This window comes from Lepisma saccharinum, chromosome 25 (assembly GCF_977018435.1).
Source record: "Lepisma saccharinum chromosome 25, izLepSacc3.1, whole genome shotgun sequence".
Taxonomy (NCBI): Eukaryota; Metazoa; Arthropoda; class Insecta; order Zygentoma; family Lepismatidae; genus Lepisma; species Lepisma saccharinum.
In genome coordinates, this window is record NC_139253.1 from 20,801,671 (window position 1) to 20,827,403 (window position 25,733).

At 36.8% G+C, this 25,733-nt stretch overlaps 1 protein-coding gene across 5 annotated transcripts in view; it reads right to left on the minus strand.

Annotated features, from left to right (window-relative positions):
• LOC145978526 (uncharacterized) overlaps window positions 1-25,733 on the minus strand; it is a 102,579-nt gene that overhangs the window by 10,371 nt on the left and 66,475 nt on the right. For 2 of the 5 annotated variants that reach the window (XM_083111171.1, XM_083111173.1), the window contains exons 11-15: window positions 20,606-20,650; window positions 11,690-11,786; window positions 9,126-9,317; window positions 5,003-5,156; window positions 688-795 (exon numbers count right to left, since the gene is read on the minus strand). In XM_083111171.1, the coding sequence (XP_082967297.1) occupies window positions 688-795; window positions 5,003-5,156; window positions 9,126-9,317; window positions 11,690-11,786; window positions 20,606-20,650 (596 nt within the window). The remainder of the gene's footprint in view (window positions 1-687; window positions 796-5,002; window positions 5,157-9,125; window positions 9,318-11,689; window positions 11,787-20,605; window positions 20,651-25,733) is intronic. The other 3 variants (XM_083111175.1, XM_083111174.1, XM_083111172.1) reach the window with 2 other exon arrangements.

Here is a 25,733-nt window from a genome sequence, read left to right on the forward strand (position 1 = left end):
ACTTCTCAAACTGTTCATTGAGGCTATGCTGATAAGGATGATACTGACTAATACACATTGCATGGAATGAATTTTCTATTTTAACACACATACACAACATGGTTCTTTCTCTCTCCATATATATAAAATAAGAAAGAAGTATTTCCATACATTCCGATGGGAAGAAAAATAACTTTGTCTTTACTATTAATGCATAGTTCAACTGGACAAGTAATATTTTCTATTAAGGGACAAGTAATGTTTTCTATTAAGTCCACTTTATGCCCAGTTAAGCTAATCGGGACAAAGTCTACAGTTTAAAGTGGGATCTGACCCACTGTGCAATGTGCCTCCACTGACGACTGAACCCAGGACCTCTTGATTACAAGTCATTGCCACTATGTCATTGGTCAAAGTATTTTGCAACAGTAAATTTTGAATTCTACGTGATGCACATAATTTTTTACTCAAATTCTAATTTACCATGTACAAACCAAAGGTTAAGTAACTATTTCAAAATATACCTGTGCATAGTTTTTTTTAGTTCTGAATGTTATTTTGAAAAATAATTCTGCTATCTTTCAATGCTTCTTTTTTATTATCTGCAATTATTCAAAGAAATTACAGATATTTATGCTGTTGCACAGCATTCTCTACAGTAAAGTGTCATGTTGCAAAAGTTTTAGATATACTGTCATTTAAACTCACCCAGACAAATGTTTTGCTATGAAGGTATGGTCATTATAAATATGAAGCTTTGTTCCTTTCTTCTTCCATTTACTCTTTTGAGCCACAGCCAGTGGAACAAGATAATGTCTGAAAAGAATATGGCAGATTTTGCAATCAGGTTGTTGCATACTTTATGAAGAATAAAGTTATTATTAAATAAGAAGAAATTATCACACACACAAAAAATTTGACTGGCACAAGACAGTTGCTTGCATAAAACTGTACTGACAAGTTAAGATTTACGTACTAGTTTTAAAAAGGTGTACATATGCAATAATGTTTAAAACACAAATTATTTTCTGAGAAAACTTTCCCATTTCCTTCAAAAATTAATTGTAACATTTTAAATTAAACTATGTATATATACATGGGTAACTTGTGTTATCCATGTATCTGTTATTATTATGATTATTTACTTACTTCTGGTTCTGCCACCATCTACTTTGGAACTTTGGTTTCACTGTTTGATGGGCATCTTGTCTGCAGTAAAGCACAAAGTTCCACCGAGGATGGTGCCACAGGCAACAGAAATTCATAAACGCCAAAATAACAGATTAACAGATAATGTAAGTACTGTTGGTCATGTATAAATATTCCATCTAATTTATCATTTCTCAAAGTATTAATGTATGTATCGTAATAACAAATTAGTACATGTAACAACGAGCAAATGTTGTTGAACATCACAGTTTCATTACTTTGTCGTCAGATGACAGTTTTTTTACTTCTCGCAAACACTATGAAGGTATTGTAGACTAGGCACACAGGAGATGTACTACGTAGAAATTTTCAGCAAAAAATGCAGGCTCGACCAGCAAAACCGGGTCTCTGGCATACCATGCCATTGCTCTATCCACTGAGCTACCGAGCCAGCCTGGCCTTGCCTGATCTTTCGCTATCGCCGTTTTACCTGTGTGGAATCATTTCTGCCAGTGCTACCGCAACGGGATCTGTTGCCTTTGAAACACAGTGGTTAGAGCAATGGCACGGTATGCCACAGACCCGGGTATGAGCCTGCATTTTTCACTGAAAACTTTTAAGTAGTACATCTCCTGTGTGTGCCTAATCTACAATAATTCACATCTCTACCAGGCAACGTCGAAGTCTACTGTGTTTCAAAGGCAACAGATCCCGTTGCGGTAGCACTGGCAGACACGAATCCACGCAGGTAAAATGGCGATAGCGAAAGATCAGGCGAGGCCAGGCCAATTTGGTAGCTCAGTGGTTAGAGCAATGGCACAGTATGCCATAGTATCTAAAAATAATGATCAGCTAAATTACATCAAGTTCCATTGCTGTTCAGAAGACTGGATATATTTTGTTCGTTTGCACCTCTTTAAGATTTCTGCATGAAATTTTACACACTGATTGTGGTTCTGGCTTTGTATTGGAACATTGTTTGCTACTATATATGGACAATAAAACTGTGCCAACACATATGAACAGGAGAGTGCATATTACATGTATGGATTATTGTATTTTGCACATTTGGTATTTTATAAATTTGAATATATATCCTCTGATGAAAACAGAGCAGTTGTTTCTTAATGGAGTCACATGAACTTTGAACTAGAGCCAATTATGAACTTCTGTGTTTTGACAACTACTTTCCTTCTATTCAGAGATGACGCATAGGATCTCCTTCATCAGACTTGGTTTTGGGCCAGCACCTCCACCTCTCCCCAGCTTTATCCTGCCTCTGTACACTCTCTGGTAACAGTTCTTTTTCAGGTTTCCCTGCGTCTTTCTTAGTTTTTCTTAGGGATTCCATTGTAATGCCTCTTTTGGGATGCTGTTCTTTCATTGATTTGTTGTTTAAAGTCCACTTTATCCACTGGACTTACAGTTTGTATAGTGGAATCCAAACCAATGTGCAATGTGCCTTCACCAGGTATCAAACCCAGGACCCCTTGGTTAGAACGCAACAACGTTACCACTACGCTATCAGGGAGGCCCTGCCGTTCTTTCGTCACAGAGATGTTATCTCCACCTTCATTTTATATGTTTTTCTGTTTTATCACATTCCATAAAGTTTTGTTTCTATTACTTCCAACCATCTAATTCCAATAATTCTTCTCAAGCATTTCTTTACAAAGATTTGTAATTCATCTGTTTATCTTTGCAAAACCAATTTCACATTTGCTTCAACATTCCTATTTTTCCTGCTTCTATCTCCAGAGCATCTTTCACAAGAAAGCTACAAGCAACAACCTGTTAGTGACATAGGAGTTTCACACCAAAATGACAAATGACATGACCACAAACTGAATGCACCAGAATAAGCATTATCTTCTTCAGTCTAACATAAAAAATCGCTGCGCATGTTTGATCAACAGACCAAGACAACACAATGAGAAAATGGGCCAGTCCGAGTGAACTGCAAGCCACAAGCAACATGTTCAGCTTGTTTTGCCACTCTGGTACTACATTTCTCTCTCAAGGTTAATTTCCAAGTGAGGAATGCTGCTTGTAGTTTGTTGCCAGTTGCTTGTCACTTTGTCTCCCTAAATGTTGTATTTTTTCTGCATGTCTTTATATGTGTGTGGGCCAATAAGAATAAACCGTGTGCAAAATATAGATTTCCTAGTCCCTTTGTTAGATTGCACTTTATGCCTCTTCCTTTTCCTTCAATTGCTTCCATGCTTAAGAAGAGTATAAATACCTTTTGGCATAAACACAATTTGAACTTGTTAGAAGTGCGAAGTGAGATGATTCATGAGAAAATGACCAATGTAGGACTTTGGCTGACCATTGTGTCTTTCATTTCTCATTAGTGTTTCATTGATTGATTGAATTTGTGTTTTAAGTCCACTTTGTGCATTGTAAGGTTAATCGGGACTGGACCTACAGTTTAAAGTTGGATCCGAACCACTATGTGCCTCCACCAGGTATTGAACCTGGAACCCCTTGATTACAAGGCATTTCTCATTAGAGGGTTGTAGTTTAATATGGTGATGATGTAACAGAAGCAATACTATTAGCAGATGTAGAATGCCCTCAACCATCAATCAGAAACTAATATGCCATAAAATTTATGACACGCCACAGAAATAATTCCCCTCCTTCCATCTGAAATTAACACTTTGTATGATTTTAATTTAAATTTTTACAGTTAAGTGCAATTACAAAGATTTTGAAGGCTCTAAGAGAGAGAGAGGAGTAGATGAAGAGATAGTGTGTAGAGTGCAGAGCACATACAAGGCTAACCAGAGCTCACCTATAGGAAGAACAGATTTGTTCAATATAAGTAATGGACTAAAACAGGGAAGTGCTCTTTCTCCACTGCTTTTCATAATTACAATGGATGCAATTAACGAAGAGATGGGGAAGAAGATAGGAGAGGAAGAGATGAAGGCCCTGTTGTTCACTGATGATTTAGTAATATGGGGAAACAGGGAAGTAGTAGTACAGAGACAGCTTCATAGTTAGAGTGAAGATATTAGAAGAGCAGAAATGAAATTCAGTACAGAAAAGAGTGAGGTGCTAATAACAACAAGAAACAGAGCCAGAAATGAACCAGAGTAAAGGTGGACACGGAATAGTTGAATAAAGGTGGACATGGAAGAGTTGATAGCAGTGGAGAGTTTCAAATATCTAGGAAGCATAATTGAGAGAAGTGGAAGAATAGATGAGGAGGTAAACAGAAGAGGTCAAATGGGTGGTGGACTCTATCAAAGGGTTCGAAAATTAATATGGAACAGGGATGTACCTATGAAATGCAAGAAGGTAATATATAACACATACAATGTGCCAATAATTATGTATGGAGCAGAGACTTGGACAATGACAGAGAGAAAAGAAAGATGCAGGCAGCAGAGATGAAATTTTTAAGGAGTATATTGGGGAAGACTAGAAGGGATAGAATAAGGAATGAGGAGATACGACAGACAATAGGGGTAGTAAAGCTTCATGACAGAATAGATCAGGCACAGATGAGATGGTTCAGACACATGAAGAGATGGGGGCAGAAAAACTGCCAGTAAGAGAATACAATGCACAAGGAGTGGGAGTAAGGCCAAAGGGGAGACCAAGATGCCTGCAGAAAGAGCAGATAGTGGAGAGTGTTAGGAGAAGAGGACAAGATTGGAACACCGTGGAAAGAGAAGAGTGGTGGAAGACCATAAGAAAATGGAGAGGCTTGACTTCTATGCCGATCCAGCCACAGCCAGGAAACAGCGAAGGATGATGATGATGATGATGAAGAAGTGCAATTACCACACAAGAATACTGTTGCAATAAAAAATAAAAGAAACATGTCATCTTTCAAGACTTGAAAAAAATAATCTACACTTACTTTTTAATATTATTTTCTATGGTTTCAAGCACCAGGGTTGATGCTTCGTTAACGTAAGTTCTTGTTGATGCACCGCTCACACCTGATGCTTCACTTAAGCTGGAGTGAATTGAGTTACCATCAAGACCCTTGCCGGGGACTGTCAGGTGCCCACCTTAAGAAAAGAAATGACTGTTACTTTATTGTTCCACACAAACAAAAACATCACTTTAAGAAATATATATTTTTCTCTAGCAGTACTGTAAATCACCCAGCCCAGAAATCAAACCCAGATCTCTTGAGTGGCAGTCAGATGCCCTACCAACTGAACCACTGTGGTTCCCTAAGTTCTCCTACCCACCATTTCTGATGTTTCACATTCTAACATGCATAACAAACCATCACTCACTCTACCTAAGATTCCAACAATGCCAGGGTGAGTGTTAATGGTTGCTCACCTTCTGCTATTCTCATCTGCAGCATCCATCACCAACTTTTGTTCTAATGTGACAATGCAGCAGTAGTTTCCACCAGTCAGTTCATTTTGGACCTCCTATATCTCTAAATTTTGATATTGTACACCCTTCTGGCTCATCTTACTTTCTTTTTATCATGTAATATGACACACACACACATGCATAAGTATACACATGCGTACGTACATACACACAGAGTGGAATCTATTTTACATTTTCTCACTTTATACACTTTCAGACCACAATAAAGAACCAAAATACAGCATGTCTCAAAATGATTATTGGGGTTTCAAGTAATTGGTATATTGCAACAGACAAAGGTGAATGTTTATATTCATTATGCATGTATGATATGAACGACTGTGGAAGTTTGCTACCCTGAGCTCTTACCATTTGTTTCCCATCAGTCACAGTGGTGTAGGTATATTACAAGATGCTGACTCTCATTGCAGAAGTCCTTTTGTGCCATTGAATTTGCAAGGTAAGGTTCTGCTGTTTCAGTTCAGCAAACTTTTCGACAGTGATTTGGAAGTGATCCTCTGTCGGATAATAACATTCGTCGATGGTTTAATAAGTTTCATACAGCTGGATGTGTCTGCAAAGGGAAGGATGCTGGATATCCAACTGTGTTGTATGGAAGCGTCGAGAAGCATTGGACTACCGGATAGATGTGTGCCATGTCATGAAAGAACATTTATAAGGTACACTATGCAAACTTGTTGAGTGGTTGTTTACTCCCATATAAACTTTGTCCTTTTACCCAACATACAAGGGAAATTAAACGACTATGAAATCCCGATAATCATTTTTGGGACATGTTGCATTTTAAAATTTTCCCGGATAATACATTTTCCTGCATTGTAAGTTCTTTACCACAGTAATCTGAAAAATATACAATTGAGGTACTGTATACACATATAAACATACTACTTGCAATTAGAAAAGCAACATGAATTTCAGCCACTTTCTGGTTTAATATTTTCCCCTATTCTGTTATGAATTGAACTACAAGTTCAGTTGATTTATTTCTTGTTGCACACTATTGTGGGCAAAATGATACCTGTGCTGGTACAAAAACTTCAAAATTTCACATTAATTTCCATATTTTTGGGGGGTTATTAAGTGAGCTGTTTACATTAACTATATAAGATTAATACAATTAGATCAGAGCCACCTAAACTATGGCTTGCAGGCCACTTCAAGCCAGTCAAAGTATTTATGTTGCCTGCCATTGTAGTTATAAACTTCAGGTTATATTTTTAGGCATTATCATTAATGTAAGCAAAATGCAATCTGGCCCATGACCACAAACAGGTCCCAATGGCCATGCATTTGAAAAAGTCTGGGTGCCTATGAATTAGATCACGTGCATAAAGAATCATGAATGATGACATCCCTTATTCATATTTTACAAACCACTTTAGTTAATTTCTACATGGTTAAGAGCACAAGCACAATCATATTAAAAGAAAGTTAACACTTACCATTAATATTAAGTGCCATGGAAGAGGACAAAAGAACAGGCATGTTAAGAGAAAGAAAGTGAAATATATTTTAGCATAGCGTAAAGCAATGTACAGAACTACTTGCAAAAGAAAGAAAAAGAGTGAACAAAGAGATTGTGATGAGTAATTTTGAGCAAGTAAACTTGCTGTGCAAGTGATATGATTTTTCACTCACACATGAAGAAATTAGTGTTTTTTTTATTAAATATGTTGCTACACAGAACCTAGTATAAAATATTTATGAACGCTAACAATTATATTACACTTGTTAGGATAACATAATTTTTAATCATTACAAAGTAGCACTAAATGAAGTTCCTATTAGCCAGGACTATTGGTTCTTTCAAGTAGATGCAAACTGATGTGCATACGGAAGCAAAATAGTAAAAATTTGTTTCAAAAGTAATTTCTGGCACATTAGTTTCATTAGCTAGTTGGACACATTTATTTCAATTGCACTTTCTAAAACAACAATTAAGGTAAACTGACATAATATCGGATACCATCAGTTCTCGGTTCGTGGATCCTGCCATCTGCAACAATCCACTGAACTACGTTCGTCGATTGCCGCCAATACTTAATTGTAAGTGGGAACGCTGTTGCATGCACGAGCGACGAAAACAGAAATTTTTCCGTTTCTGAGTTTTTGGACATAGAAAGATAGAATAATAGAGTATGTTGATATGCTGGTCCTATTCCGGTAAATGTCTTTGTTTGATATTAAGGTTATATTTCCCACGAGGTTGCGTTCGGCCTAATATCGGATAGGGAGGCCTGCCAAATATCGGATATCAAATTGGTCTAATTGACATTCCCCAATCCCAAATTGCGGCACAAAACATGTCAAGAGCAATCTGACTCAGAAGAATCTGACACTAGTTTGAAAATAAATAATAGGTTGCTTCTATCATGAGATGTAATTTTATTTCAAATATAATGTTAATATATATATTATATAATGTTAAATTCCTATCCGATATTAGGCATACCCACTATCCGATATTAGGATGGCTTTCTTCCATTCCTCAAATTTGCATGTTTTTTTAATTTGTACTGTACAACAAATAATTTAACAATAAGGGAGATAAACACATCACAAGGCAAAAGGTAAGGTACCAATAGTCCATATTACCAAAAACTATGCATTTCTGTTAAATTTTAGTGGGTTAATTATGGTGATTTCAAAAAGTATCCGATATTATGTTGGTTTACCCTACTACAGGAAGAAGCTGAGTTCACACTAGAAACTTTGTATTACATACACATACACACACACACACACACACACACACACACAGATAACATTTACTAGTACATTCATTTAGCAAGGCTCCAATATAACATTACTACATGGTTAAAAATACAGTCTTGCATTTGGATAAAAATGAAATAAACTTTTAGATAAAAAGTTAATGGATGCATTTACTTTTGATCAACGAAAATATAATTTCCATTCAAAATGATTTAATTAAACAGAAAATATTTGTCATCTGTAAAAATTTAAATAAGATGAGTAGTTTCCATCATGTAATGGCATACACAATAAGATTATTTCTACATATTAAAGATCATATTTCATGAATGCATAAAAGAAAACTATCTGAAATTAAGAATACTTTTATACTACAAACATGAAAATACAATGTGCAATAAACACTGGCTAAAAAAAGGGAACTTCCGTTATTTTCCAAGAAATTAAGATACATCAATTCAAAAATTAGTCTACAAGCAATGAAACACAAGCAATTTTACAACACTCAAAATGGTTTAAGTCTTTGAAACAGAGCAAGTAATATTGGTATGTTATGTACAAGAAATGTGACACAAAGAGCAATGAAGGAATCAATACAATAGATCAGGAATAATTTATTACAAAACAAAGAAATTTGAAGCCTCATCCAGAGAGTATATTTACAAAATGTGTTGATAATAGGCATCACAGGAAGGAAACTGTGCTATAAATATTATTTTCTTGATTTTACTCAAAGCAATTTTATGTTAAATTTTTCACAATACTGTGTAATCACAATTTGTTTCAAATATATTTTTAAAAAAAAGCCTTCAAACTGAGTAATCTACTTTGAGGGCAGGACACTAACTGGACATATATTTTACCAAAATTACTCTGTATTTGTTTACTACGCAATATTTACTCAGACTTACCTCCAGACTGAGAATCATCAGTGTGGTCTCTCGCTCTATCTGCAGATATGGACCTAGCATTGGATGCATCATGAGAAAGAGAGTCATCTCCTACACTAGGATCAACAGACTTAGAACGTGTCTTTGATCTACTCAGTCTTTTCTTTATGGTGCCAAAGAAATCTCGTTTTTTCTTTCTACTCCTTCCTCTGTCTGAAACCCAAAAGAACAATATATTCAATATATTAAAATTAAAATGTGTCACCAAATGAGAGGGCAAATTGGCAAGAGCAATGCAAAAATTTCATTTACATATGTTATGCCACATATTAACGAATAAATATTCAATACATTTTTTCTTCTTATATTTACTCAGTACCTAAAATTATGACTATTCATTCTCCAGGCAATTTTTAATTTTAAAAATGACTGCTGGCAGAAATTTCACTCCAATCATCACAAAAAATTGAAAGTTGGAAATTCAAAATTATCTTACAGATACAGGGTGGGACATATTGCTGGGATTCATTCTAATTTGTTATTTCAGAGAGGACTATTTTAACATTTTTCAAATTAAGTGTATTTGAAGATCTGAGTTTGGTAGTTAAAATTAATTCATCTTTCATTGTATTGTTCCAGTGAATTTAAGTGCTATGGACTCCTGTTGAAATTTGCTTATGTTGTACAGTGCGTTCGAAAAGTCCCCGCACTCATACTTTAAAAAGAAGCTACTAAGGCATTCATCTGGATGAGTTGGCAAGCTTGGTTTGACCTTTAGGAATGAGTTTATGTTATGTTTAGAGTCTCTCCTCGATATGAGACTTACAATCACAGTTTCTTACCTTTTAAGCACATTGCTCACTGAGACGTGGAGAAATGCGGCAACAGAACTTCTGTTGTCTGCTTCTATTGAAATCAAATGGTGTAACGCCCACTACAGGGAAACATGCGGAACCGAAGCACGGAATTTCTTACAGGTTTTCGCCCACCAAGATGCCAGAAATGTGTCAGTTGCGTTCAGTTGCCACGTTACTCCGCGTCTCAGTGGGTGTTAATCTTAACATGCACACAGCGAATCGCTATGTTGGAAGCATATTTTGAGTATCTCATATGAAAGATGTGTGGAGAAATGGAGAAATATATTTTCCAATGATCCAGCACCAGCTAAAACCTCAATGGATGATTGTTTCAAATTTAGTTTCAAATATTCTTTCTGTGTATTTCAACGTGCTAAAAGCCGGCCCCTATGGCCAAGTGGTTAGCACATTGTGCTACAACACCAGGGGTCCCGGGTTCGAATCCTGGCCTGTGTATGGATGTTTGTGAGTATCCATTCATCAATGTCATCATATCATCACTTGTCCTCATCTTTGCAAATTAGCTAAACGTAGCACAAAAGTAAAATAAAGCAAATCGAAATAAATCAAATCAATACACAGAAAGTGGTTTGCCATCTTGTCAGTGTGTTACTGACCTCAGAGATTGCAGTATTACTTACATTTAGTTTACGAATTATTTTTTGTGTATTTCAAGATATAGTTAACAAATGTATTTATTCATTACTTTGACAAGTTCAATAAATTATGAGCAAAAATTTCTCAAACTTTGAGTGCGGGGACTTTTCGAATGTACTGTAGAACTGTTCCACCTCATTACAGAATAAAGGCGATTCCAACAACATTTCAAGAAGCGCGAAGCCATAATGTGGTGCTGTTAAAAGCTTCCATGGATAGCTAATGCCAACAAACTTCCACTGGGTGACCTCAAACGCCTCATAGTGCAGAGAACATTGAATGTGTGGTGAATACAGTCCCAATATTTGCAGAATTTTGAAAAAGGACTTTGAACTGTATCGTTATAAGCTGCAGGTTGTGCAACAATAGCAACCGAGCGATAAGGTTCACAGAGCGACATTCTGTAATTGGTTTGTGAATAGAGACAATGACTTTTTTGAACATTTGATGGTGTCAGATGAAGCTCATTTCCACTTGTGTGGTTATGTTAATAAAATAAACTGCAGATTCTGGGCTAGACACAACCCACAAAGAAAGACAGTGCAGTGACCCATACTTGTGTAATGCTAATCACCTTTTTTCATTCCCAAAATTAGGTGGATCAGTCTTACACAAATGTGGATGCAACAAGATGGTGCCACTAGTGATACAGGGATTAGTGGCATTTTCCTGGGGGTCTCATATCAAAATTCAGTGATATCAATTGACCATGCAAGGGTGTACACCACGAGACCACAAATAATTGCTGAACTCGAGGAAAATATCTGGATATGTTTTCTCCGAGACGGTGCCCATCTATTGAATGTTATATTCAAACACTTGATCATGTGTGTGAATCACACATGAACAGTGCTCCTGTATGTGAAATGTGTCCCAGTTTGGTTATCAGTATCCTTAAATTTTACATTGGTACTTTATCGATATTAGCCAAAATTTCACATAAGTAATTTCCTGATACAAATATTAATTTGGTACAAACACCAGTAATTTTACCAATTAGCCAACATCCTACTTTTGGCTGATAATCACTATGGACTAATGAATCAGCTAAATCTGTAATTAGCTTCTTACCGTCAGAAGCAGCAGAAGGAACATTATCGCCAGCTGCAGCTTCTGAACCATCCTGCATAACCCCTTCTGGTTGAGTTGCTGCATTTTCTGGTGTTTTCTGAAATACACAAATACTAATATATCACATGAATTATATCTTCCTTGAAATCTTACTACATACAGAACTGTACAACACATAATAGAAAATATTCCAGCTATACTGATGGTTACAAAAAATGAAACTTTTTGTTTCCTTATTCTTACAAACACACACACACACACACCACACGAAAACATGAAGGATTTTAAATGAAACATATTGCATGCGAACACACAAACTGCAATTCTGTAATAATATATCTACCAGTACAAGCAGTTAATTGATAACCAATCTGTTGCGTTTCTTAATTAAACACTGGACTGATTATATACACTATTTAATGTACACTGACACTGGACTACATTGGAATGGAGTCTACCACCGTGTAGCAATGTCTCTCGTTGTTTTCTCGTACAGTGCGGGTATTTCCCGATAAGTACCACGCCCTGCACAGTCTCCGAAGCAGAGTCTGCACTGTCCTGCCACCTAGTGGCGACAAGTATAATGAATACTGAAGATACACAAATTGTCACACATTGATAACACAAATAATAATACATACACTAATCTATCCCAAACATAGTCCCCCCTCTTGATCGAGTCGATCAACAAAAGTACAACTAATGATCTACTGGAAGAGGCACTAGTTTGTTAACTGGACGTTTATAAGTTGAAGATGAAGTGCGAACAGTTGCAACACGTACTAGTCCATCCGCACCAGGATGCACTTGTTCAACTATAGCAAGTTTCCATGTAAGTGGAGGTAGGTGATCTTCCTTCACTAAGACCACTGTTCCTGGTTCCAAATTCTTCCTTTGGGTGTTCCACTTGGTCCTCTGCTGCAGGGAATGCAGGTAGTCCTTTGACCAACGGTCCCATAGTTGTTGGTACATCTGCTGCAATTTTGCCATCTGGATAAACTGGATTCTTTGATGTTAGTTAGACTAGGCTCAGGAAAACTAGTTAGGGGTGCACCAATAAGGAAATGGCCAGGGGTTATAAAACTGGGATCTGTAGGTCATGTGACAATACTGTGAGGGGCCTGGAGTTAAGACAGGCTTCGATTTGAACTAAGAGTGTTTCAAGTTCTTCGAAAGTGAGAGCAGAGTTCCCTACGATTCTCCTCAGGTGATGCTTCATGGACTTCACTCCTGCTTCACAAAGTCCAGCCATATTTGGGCTATTGGGTGGTAGAAAATGCCATTTGAATCCTTCCTGAGCTGCATGGTCTTCTAAAGACTTGCTGAAGTCTGATGATTGGAATAAATTCTTCAAGTCTTGTAACTCACGATTGGCACCGACGAAATTTCTTCCGTTGTCGCTGTACAAGTTCAAACATTTTCCTCTGCGTGCCGTAAATCTTCGCAAAGCAGCAATGAATGACTTGGTGCTGAGATCTCCGACCAATTCTAGGTGTATGGCCTTTGTGGCAAAGCATACAAATACTGCTACATATGCTTTCAGCCTTGATTTGCTTCTAGTGATTGACGGCTTGATGATAACTGGTCCAGCGTAATCAACTCCAGTGTTTAGAAATGGTCTAGTGGACTGTATTCTGGATGGTGGTAATTGTCCCATGAGTTGGTTGGAAATAGATGCTCTTAATTTGAAACAAATGAGGCACTTGTGCAGAATAGCTCTGACCACTTGTCTGGCTCTTGGTATCCAGTACTCCTGTCGTAATGAAGATATAAGGAGTTGCGGTCCTGCATGTAATAGCCTGTGGTGTTCTGAAAGAATGATCAATTCAGTTAAATGATGCTTCGGTGGCAATATGATTTGATGTTTGCTATCATATGGTAGCTGTGAGTGCCTAAGTCTTCCTCCAACTCTGAGTACTTGTTTGTCATCTAGGAAAGGATGCAAGTCTGAAAGTTTACTATCCTTTGACACCTGACTGTTAGAAGACAATTCTCGTATTTCCTTGCCATAAACTTCGTGTTGCACGCTTCTAATGCAAGTATGCAATGCTGATCTTAAGTCACTTGCTGACAATGATCCTATGTGTTTCTCTTGTTTGTTCCTCGCATTGTGTAGAAATCTCAAACAATATGCAATCACTCTTTGAAGTTTCAATAACGACGAAAATCTGCTGATAAATTCTATTGTTGGTGCATTTGTGACTAGACTTACTGTAGTTGTTCTTTGTTCTTCAAGTTCGTCGAGTTCGAAGTCATCATCCCTTGACGATGTTGGACTCGAAGACCATGCCGTTGTTGGAAGTGATAGCCAATCAGGGCCATGAAACCACATTTGAGAGGTGTGTAGTGAGTCTACATTTGTCCCTCTGCTGATTAAATCTGCGGGGTTCTGTGCTGACACTACATGTTTCCAGTACTGAGGCTTAGTACATTCTTGAATTTGTGAAGCTCTATTCGCTACAAAGGTTTTCCATCGTCTTGCAGGTGATGCAAGCCACGAAAGTACGATCTTCGAATCGGTCCATAGATTGATTCTACTGACTTCCAATTGTAGTAGTTGTAACACCTTGTGTGTTAGTTTCGCCAGCAACAAAGCAGCGCACAATTCAAGACGAGGAAGAGTGATCCTTCTTATAGGTGCCACACGCGAACGTGAACAAAGTAAATGTACAGTGGTTTCACCATTTTCATTTGTTGATCTAAGATACAAACAACAGCCATATGCAACTTGCGATGCATCTGAAAATCCGTGGAGTTGAATGTCAACCACTTTTCCTTGAACTAGCACAAATCTGTTAACTTGTATCTGATTAATGTTTGGTAACTGTTGAGACAAACGTTTCCACTCCATGTTGAGTTGCTCTGGTAACTTATCGTCCCATTCCATGTTATGGAACCATAATTGTTGTAGAAATATCTTGTAAGAAATTACTATTGGACTCACTAGTCCCAAAGGATCAAAGATTGATGCGACAATAGAAGCTACTTGTCGTTTAGTGATGTTGTCTTCATAACATGACACTATCTCCTTGTTATTTGCTTGCAATTTATCGGTGACTGGATCCCATGTGAGGCCTAAAGCTGTAACGTTTGCTCCCTTGTCAAACTGAAATGGTAGTTGCATTTCTCTATGAGTAGCTGGTACTGCTTCAAGAAGTTCTGGATGATTAGAACACCATTTCTTCAAAGTGAATCCTGCTGAATTCAGTAAATCGATTAGTTCTCCTTGCAATTGTCTAGCTTCTTCAATACTGTTAGCTCCAGTGAGGAGGTCATCAACGTAAACATCTCGTTGTAAAACTTTGGATGAATTCGGAAACTTGGTTGCTTCCTCTTCAGCTAACTGCTGCAATGTTTTGGTCGCCAAAAATGGTGATGATGCCAAACCAAATGTGACTCTTGTGAGCTCGAACGTTTGTACTGGCATATCTGTAGATTTTCTCCAAAGTATGCGTTGAAACTTAGTGTCATCTGGATGAATCAGGATTTGTCTGAACATCTTCTCGGCGTCTGCCGTAAATACAACCTTGTGCGTTCTGAAGCGAAGAGCTATAGACTGGAGATCGTCATGTGTGGTTGGACCGACCATCAGTATATCGTTTAATGAGACTCCATTTGTTGTTTTTGCTGATGCATCAAAAACAATTCTGGTCTTCGTACTGCTGCTGCTGCTAGGTTTGAATACTGGATGATGTGGTAAATAGTATGACACGTCATCAGCTTCATTTGGATCTGGTTGTACTGGCTTCATGTGTCCCAACATTTCATACTCCTCGAGTATTCTGCCATACTCCTCTTTCAACTCTGGTTGTTGTTGAAACCTCTTCTCTAACTGATGTAATCTGAATAATGCCTGGTTGTATGAATTTCCTAGCTCTGTATGATCTGAACGAAATGGGAGACGAACAATGAAACGCCCTGTTTCGTCTCTGGTGGTGTGTTGATCGAAGTGGTTTTCACAAGTTACTTCTTCAGCTGTTTTTGGTTTCGAGAACATTTCCTCCAACTCGAAAAAACGCCGTAATTGAGAATCCAAATTGTCTTCCATGCGTACAAAACATGCTACTGTGGGTGTACTAGGTTGTACAGGCTGTTCCATCCGACCAGCTAAAATCCAACCTAATTCAGTATTTTGAAGAACTGGATAGTTTTCATCTCTCGTTTGTCTTTCAGGAAGAAGTAAGTGCAAGTAAAGTTCCGATCCAATTAATAGATCTATCCCTTCTGGTTTGTAGAAATCTGGATCTGCTAACTCAATGTCGGTTGGTAGGTTCCAATGTTCATGACGAATAACTTGAGAAGGTACGTTCCCTGTGATGCGTGGGAGTATCAGACAAGTAAGTGAAGTCTGGAAGTCTGACACCTTTGAGCGCAGCTGAATGTCTACACTGTGCTTGGCTTCCGATGAAACATTATTGATTCCTCTGATTGGAATATGATTTTTCTGCTTTCGCAACTGTAGTCTCTGAACAAGATCTTCCTTGATGAAATTTGACTGAGACCCACTGTCCAGGAGAGCTCTACATGTATGTGGCTGTCCCCTAGAATCGATGACTTCTACTAAAGCTGTTGATAGCAGAACGTGTGATCTTGGTTTACTCTTAAATGTGCAGTATGAAGATTGTACTGAAGTTGTCCTTGCAGCTTCATTCCTCGTGTCTGGTGAGTCATTCCTTGGTTGGTCTTGCCTTAGAGGACCTCCTCGTTTACCGCCTTCCTCTGGATGCAACAGAGAATTGTGTTTCAATCCACAGCGTCTACAATTACCTGAAGTACAGTTCCTAAAATTATGATTCGATCTGAGACAATTATAACAAAGTTTGTTGTTGCGCACACACTCTTGTTTCTGCTTCAGACTTGCGCCTGCAAAAGACTTGCATGAATATAAGGAATGTGCTAATTTACAGAAATAGCATTGTGTATTTGTAGTTGTCAGGTAAGAATTTGACTGACGGATGTGTTTCTGTTTAGGGCTAACCTTGTGTTCATTAACATTTTTGTTTACGTGATCCGACTTCATTGATTCCAAAGCTTGACATTTTTGTTCTAGAAAGGTGAACAGTTCCTTTAGTGTAGGGAACGACTGATCGGTATGGCTTAATTCCCATTCCCTTCTTGTGTGAGAATCAAGTTGAGCCAAAAAATGATGTATCAAAATAACATCTTCTAACGGTGTTTGTAATTCAAGGGCTCGAAGAGCATTTAAGTTACTGGTGACATCATTGATGAACTGACGTAATTCTGTGGCATTTTCCTTGTTAATTGCGTTCACATGCAAGATGTTATTGACATGACTTGCTGCTATCAGTCGTTTATTCTCATACCTATCCTTCAACAACTGCCATGCAATATCGTAATTTGAATCAGTCATGGGCAAAGTATCTATAAGTGTTCTTGCTTCAGATTCCAATGATGAACGTAAGTAGTGGAATTTCTGTATTTTAGGAATATTGTCATTTGTGTGAACCATAGCCTGAAATGCATCTGAATATGCTAACCAATCCTGATAATTACCGTGAAACGTGGGTAAAGATACCGTGGGTAATTTAATGTGCTTGGTGCCTAATGATGAAGCATTGTTTACAACATCCGATCCATCTGTAGGTGCAGCTTGTGCTTGTTTATGTTTCTCTATAATGGATTCCATTTTACCCCATACCTTGTAGTAAATTTCTTCAAAATCCTCCCTGTGAGGTTCGTGATTCTCGATTATATCTTCTACTTCTAAACGTGTTTGAACATCATCATATTTTTCCCACAAAGGTGTTAAATTCTGTAAACGGACCCTTACTTCTTGAACTTCCCCCGTATCTTCAAAGGAATTAACAAATGCTTGTGTTCGTGTTAACTGGCCCCTAAATGCAGCTCTCTTGCGTATCAACACTCTTTTCTCTTCTTCATCCATCGCGAAGGAAAGAGGGCAAGATGTGTAGGAAATAGTACGTGAGGAAAGAGTAAACAAAATATGGTGCGAGCCTAGCTAACTACTGACCTTGATCTGAAGCTTCCCTGGGTGTTGGCGATGACGTCACTTCAGCCGACAGCAGGATACTGTAGTGGAGGCTTGAAACTGTCCAAATTTATGATACTCAGTCCCGTGATGAGTTATCGTAACAGATAACTTATTGTCCACTGAATACAACCGTGTATAATTCGGTCTTGTAACAAAACATTCGACGTACGCGCGATATAACAATACGGAATGTCTGTTCAAACCACACGCGTAACGGTTGTGATTGAAAATTACACGTAATACGTAATAAGTACTGTGACACAGAAAGTTCTACGATTGAGCACATAACATGCAACCATATATTGACGTAAGTACGAATGTCAGTACACATCTGTAACTGGAACACTGCATACAAAGTCACTTCGATACCGTGCGAAAGCACTCGTTCTTTCCATGGCGGGCGAGTTGAGACGTTTGTTCTGATGCGTAACACGTCATATCTCACAGAGATTGGTAAACTAATCCTGCCCGGAGATGACCATAAAATGTTGCGTTTCTTAATTAAACACTGGACTGATTATATACACTATTTAATGTACACTGACACTGGACTACATTGGAATGGAGTCTACCACCGTGTAGCAATGTCTCTCGTTGTTTTCTCGTACAGTGCGGGTATTTCCCGATAAGTACCACGCCCTGCACAGTCTCCGAAGCAGAGTCTGCACTGTCCTGCCACCTAGTGGCGACAAGTATAATGAATACTGAAGATACACAAATTGTCACACATTGATAACACAAATAATAATACATACACTAATCTATCCCAAACACAATCTATTATTAGTTAATGTATTATTACACTAAAAAAATTAGGCAGATTTTGTTATTTACAGAAGAGAGAGAGAATCATGCAAAAAATACTGAAATCAATGCCATATGATAGGAAGAAACAGTGGACCTATTTGACTTAAGCATCCATCTACTGCACTTTGCCCTTTTAATTTGATTGATTAATTTATTTATTTTGTGTTTTAAGTCCACTTTATGAACAGTAAGGCTAATCGGGACTGGACCTACAATTTAAAGTGGGATCCGAACCACTATGAACCTCCACCAGGTATCGAACCCGGGACCCCTTTACTACACTATGTTGCCATTCGTCACCGGACACCCCATACCAGTACGTTAATCCAGTCGCAGCACCACATCAGTATCGTGTAGGGCCACCTTTAGCCGCAATGATGTCCGCAACCCTTCAAAGAAGATGGGCCACATTGCGGGCTTTGATATGCAGCTTGTGAACTGCTGCGCGACCATGAAAACCAAGTGCGATGATCTCCCGGCAGACAGTACGATCACTTGCAGCACTACTGGAAGCCGATCGAAACTCCTGTGCCACCATCTGTAACGACGCCTTCTGGTTTGACTTCACCACATGTTTCAAGCATCTACGGTCATGATCTGTTAATATTTTCGGTTTATTGGGTCTGGGTCGGCATGTCATGACCTCCTCTCGCTTCCACTTCACGATAACATCACTCACTGTCGACCGGGGTATCTGAAATTTGTTTGAAATCTCACAGGTCGAATGCCCAAACCTGTGGGCTCCAATGATCATCCCTCGTTCTGCCTCACTCAGTTCGCATCGTCTGTCCATATTGACTGCTGTAACTGGTATTAGTGTATTCTCAACCGGCAATGCCTTTTATAGGTTGTATGATGTGTACAGACGATCCTAAGCACTTTTTGAGAGGTGTCCGGTGACGAATGGCAACACAGTGTACATTTAGCCTGTTAAAGTAGGCCAGTATGTGTACAATGCCATGGAATGTATAAATAACACACTCACCCACACATAGAATAAAATAACAGGAGCAAAATATTCAAACACAAACAAGATTAATGGCAATATAAGCAGTAGTTTCTTTCTCACTTAGCAAATGAACATCGCTCACTTTTGTTCAGAGAAAAAAAATGTTTCAATTTATTTTAGACTTAGTTCAACTTTGTAACATGAATGTAGACATGAGTGCATGCACACATGTACGCACACACACTCACGGAGGGAGGGAGGGAGGGAGGGAGGGAGGGAGGGAGGGAGAGAGAGAGAGAGAGAGAGAGAGAGAGAGAGAGAGTGAGAGAGAGAGAGAGAGAGAGAGAGAGAGAGAGAGAGAGAGAGAGAGAGAGAGAGAGAGAGAGAGAGAGTATATAGAAAAACAGTTGAAATAGAAAAATATATTCCACCTTATGATGCGGAGTATATTATTAGAGGAATGGAACACTAACAGTACAAATTAAGCTTGTACATCAGAGATGAACAGGAAGTTAATGGTTACAAACTACATTAAAATCTCCATTAGATGCTTGTAGCTACTCTTTTAAAAGGGTGGACATCCCTGATGTAAATGAAACAGTACTAAATTGCAAAGTACTATAAATGCAATCTCTGAAGTACTCAGCACATCTTCACATAATAGTAACAAGGCATCTTAGAATGCTGACATATCTATTCCTAGAAACAAAGCACATGCAAAATCCCACTTTTAACATAGTAATATACCAATACATTTTCAGCATATATAATTAAAATACACGAAATTACAGAACATGAAAATAATGGAAACATCAAAAGTTTAGAAAAGTTTATCGTTACTGATACAAAGCATATGCATGCACATAAAAGCAAGCTCATCACATGCAACTTACACACAGCAAAACAAAAAATATGATTAGTTTGAAATGATCAATAATAAACATGAAAATAAACTCATGCAACCGAACAACTTACCTACCCAATTATGCACATGACAATAATAATAAATTCTTCACCTAATGCCATGAAATGCAACACAGTGGCATGCTGTTGTATGCTGCACTTTTAAACGTTACGAATGTTAGTAAATGATGCCATAATGTGGTGCTGTGCATAGTTAGATTAACTGTGAAGTATATAATAATACCTGTTCTGAGACTTCATGCCACCGTCCTGTCTCTGTCTGTTCAACCTAAACATAGTACAAAATAAAATCAACAACACAAGGTTACAGATCTGAAGGCAAGGAAGTTAACAATATGAAAGAGGTCATGGCAGTTAGTTATAAAATATTACACAATGAGAGAATATAAATTCTAACTATGTTTTAAATTTAAGGTCAGAATCCTGTTGCATAAACAATAAGGTTTTCTTCCACAAAAATTTATGAAATCTGAAACAAAAAAAGCAGGAAAACAAATATTGCAACTAACATTAACTAAATAAAAAAGTTGGTGCCAAGTTAAATAAAATCACTTATGGAACATGGGTTTTAAAAAGAATTAAATGTTTAACTCAATTTAAATATTAGTGTCAGTCAAAAATTAGGATGTTTCCAGTCAGGGGTGCCCACAGGGTGGGGGGGGGGATAATGTTACAAGATGCAGCATCAAAATTTAGGGGGGTTCCTCAAAATAATATAAATATCAACATGTATAATACAGTTGGCACCATGCTGCAATATGTGTGTTGAGGCAGGAAAAGGGGAATATCAGAATCCTTAGTAATTCATTTACTTCAGCTAGTTTTAAGCTGCTTTTGCTACTAGGTGAACCAATTTTAATCCATTAAATGAAATTGAAGATGGGGGAGGGACAGATCAAGTAAAGTGTTAAAAAAAATGATGACTTTCAATAGGACATGCTGTCATAATTAAATACCTTACGGGGATTATGACACGATATGGGAGAGGAAAGGGGGATGTGTCATTGGCCTTGGGGAGAGGGGAACACATCTGTTTCCTGTAGTCTACCAGTGATTTCACATGATACTCCTCCTCCTACTCCAAAACAAGGGCAATAAACGTCACTACCAAATTGAGCATTAACCAGGATATAAAAATATGGTTGTCCTCTTTCCCAAGTGGTGATGATATTGATATATTACAGAAGAATGGGCAGTCTTAAGCACAAAAGAGATACGTACATTGACCTTTATATACCAAATATTAAAACTGCATGAAAAACTATCATTTTTGTAATATAATACCCAGAACACTGGCAAGAATACAGTTGGCAGACATATAAAACTTGGATATTTGGATAATCAAGTACTTTTTTGTCCTTACAAGTATCATTTGAATTTTGCAGATATGGGTCACTGTGTATATTCAAATAGTGATGAAATAAATTTTTTGGTACTTGTCAATCATATATGTACATGATCTTCATCTGTATATTCGGTTGTATATATTAGGACTATCTGGATATTGCATTTAATTACCTTTCAAGTAGAATATGAGGATACCACTCAACCCAATGTCAAAATATCCATTAGCTGATTATATGGATATTAGTAGAGCCATGCATATTTCATTTTGGATGGGAACATGAAATGTGAAATAACACACTGTAATGTTCATTTTCAATGTTTTCGAAAAGTGTGAGGCTACGAAATTAACTGCAAAATAGGAAATAAACTCTTAAACACAAAATTTAGTTTATTTAATGCCGCAACACTTTCTGAAGTCAGTAGAGTGGCCTGCATACGGTTCCACAATTAACTAATTGTTCAACATTGGAATTATCAACAATAAGTTCTGTACCAACAATAGTTATGTGAACTTTCCACAATAAATGTCTCAAGCTATTACAAATTATTTCATGAAATACGTGTAACGAAGTTGTAAACAAAAATCTGCTCTGGGGTCAATCGCTGACCTCTCTCTCCCATTCCCCATCGGTATGCACCTGTTAATGCTTCATATTTCTAATTCATCTATATATAATTATTAAAATGGAGATTTCAAGGTGAAAAGTTTGTTGTTCTTTGTATAACATTTAAAAAAAAAAGCACTTGCACTACTCTGGAATTGCTCAAAGGTTCAGTGATTCTTTATGCAACTAATTATCTCTTGATTAATGATATTAGATTTAAATATTACATTGCTACGTTAAATAAAGTCTATGTCAGAGGTAAGATTTAGTAATTAATTGTGATATTTTGTGCAGTTCTTTATAATGTATTTACCATGATTTTGTACATCATTCTGTTTATAAAATCAATGTTTAATGAAAATATAACTTTAGTCTAGTTGCAAATCAGTGTCTGACCTTAATATATTAGTTTCTACAAGGGAAAAATAGTAACAGAAAAATAAACAAATTACTTACAGTACCTTGTAAGAAGAAACTACAAAATAACGAGCTTAAAGAAAGGAAAACAAAAGAACCAATGAACTTACAGAACTGAGGACAAGTATTATAAGAGAAACTACTTTTCTATGCTATAGGGACTTTTGTAATTTTTATAAATTGATAATATACTTGAGTACAGCATAAGGAGCATATTAACCATACACAAAATGCACTTAATACATAGCATAACACACTTCATGAGGTATAGCAATGCAGACTTATTGCCGATTTTGAATCACTACTGGAAGTGTGATACAAATAGTTTGGTTCACACTTGCCAATTTCTTGAAGCATACATTGATATACCTATCAGAGCATTATACTCTAACCTTATAAAATAAGACGTGGCCAAGAAAGAAAATTAAGCTTAACAGAATACCATCTACAGAATTGAGAATCGATATATGTACGAGTACATAACAGGATTGCAAATGTACAACTAAAAGACAGTCACTTGTAAGTACAAAGGCTCTTTCACGTTTTTTATAAAATTACCTCCAGTGGCTGTGTGAACATTCAAGAAAGTATTGAAAAAAACTTTTCCCCATAACTTGTACTAAACCTACAGAGTTTTTTATAGTGATGAGCATCAGTATAACAAAGTGGGATTTCTTCACTTCTCCTTGTGAGTACAAGTATAATCTGAAACGAAGGCACTGACAGTCACCAAGATTTGTCTCCAAACCATTAGCAACAAAGAGGACAGAAAAATAACCAAGGAGAGTTGACAAATGCCACGCTTGCATAGCAGATAGCCCATAGGCCTCAGAAGAACACATTACAAAGAGAACAGAAGCATGTCAAAACAAGGTCTAACAACCTAAATACAACCTACCATCAACAGTGATTCTACCCATCTCTTATATCTACCACTCAGAGATTATTAATGTCCAAGTAGTGGTCACATGTTTCTTTTTACTGAAAAACAGTAGATATACGGGTACATACATAAGGATTTATAAAGATTAAAATATATCAATAAAGCAAGTAAAATACATTGTTTTTTTTAAATACTACCTCATCTCAACCCAGATAAGCTAAACTTTCAACCAAATATTTACCTTGATTAGGGTAATTTCAAAAAGCAGCTACCACTCCTCAGGTAAATGGAAATATTTTCAAATTAAGTAATATGAGTTATTTTTTGTAACTTTTATGCATTGCTGTGTTTATTGTGACAATGAGAATGAGATAAAGCAATTATATGTAATTATTTTCTTTCTTATTTTGCATTTATTTTCCACAACCTTTGGCAAATTACGATGATGAAGATGGGTTACATGAAATTAATGAGACACTAATATAGGAACACCTATGCCCATGTCAGAACTTGAACCTGGAACATTCAGCAGTGAGAACATGAGTGAAATATTCAACGTACTTGACCACTGATGTGGCTGATGAACTATACAAAAGAATGGGGAAACGGGGTTTAATAGATATATATGTATATATATATATATAGAAAGCTACCGTACTACTTCTAACTTAGAATCAAATAAATATTGCTTTTCATTTTCTTTTTACAAATTTCTTACAGTACAGAATATCAGAGCCAGATCAGGAATGGTGTTTATCAATTTTAAAGTAATACTTATTTTTTCAAAGCGTGTGAATTATAGGTATAATTTATTTGCCCTCCTTGTAAGGAGACAATTCATAATTCTGTTTTAACTTGTGAATCATTTTCCCCCCAAAATAAAACACTTCTATTTCACTTCTTCAACAACCTACAATTTATCACTCTCCTCAATTAGAAGTAGTTTTTGAATGTGGTCTAATCAAAACACAATGATGTTCTTTTCCTGTTTCATTGGTAAATTATAACATCCTATTACAAAAGGTTACAAAGAAAACAGGTATTAAGTGCTAGAAGTGCTCCTAGTGCTGGGAGAAGATTGTGTCATTGAGATCATTGGGAAATAAATTAAATGAACATATTACCAGGTATGAAAATACTGTGTAACAGATAGGCATACACCATTTTAGCATCAATGCTTCTGCAATCGCAAATACAGTTATTTGTTTCTTTTTACAGAACAGATGTAAATAATATTACTTAGGACTGGGTTTAAGTTGTATTTCCTAATTATAAATTTCTTGCATGGCAGTAAGCAAACTGTGAAAAGAAGGGAATGAATACTATCCAGAAATAATTCCAAAGTTCTACTAACTTTGTTGACTATACACATTAGCACTAGCTATATACCGACAATTTCTTATTCACCTTTCACCCTTTCTATATCATTAAATCTATGTGCTGTAAGTTTCAATTCAGTTTGGTTTTTAAGTCCACTTTAGGCAAAGAAAAGCTAATCAGGACTGAACCTACAGTTTAAAGTGGTATCTGAACCACTATGTGCCTCCAGCAGGTAATGAATCCGAGACCCCTTGATTACAAGGCAATGATGTTACCACTACGCCCTGTATTCTTTAACATCAGCATCAATTTGAAATGACTATTAACATAAAACTACAGTTATTAATGCTCCATGAAACAAAATTTCAAGTTGAAAGTATCTGTTCCTAAGATTTCTTGCTTTTACATTATGGTCATGTCCATTGCTACTCTTGTGACTGACTATCAGAGAATGGTTTTCACTTCTATTAAATCACTCTAAATAAATAATTTATAGAATAACGTACATAAGGATTTTGTAGATATCAGAAACACTTTTGGTGAAAGTACATTAATCTCGTAATCATTTAATGGTGATTATTAGGTTCTAAGATAGGAAAATAAAGGAAATAAAATATATGTACTGATGGTGTGAAGCTCATACGAAAGGAAATGTGAACACAGGATTTCTCTTGATTTAAAATTCAATACTTTTATGGGCATAAATAGCAAACATTTTGTGTAGAAAATATACAAAATACTTATTATGTTAAACCATAAATACTGTCAATATCATTAAA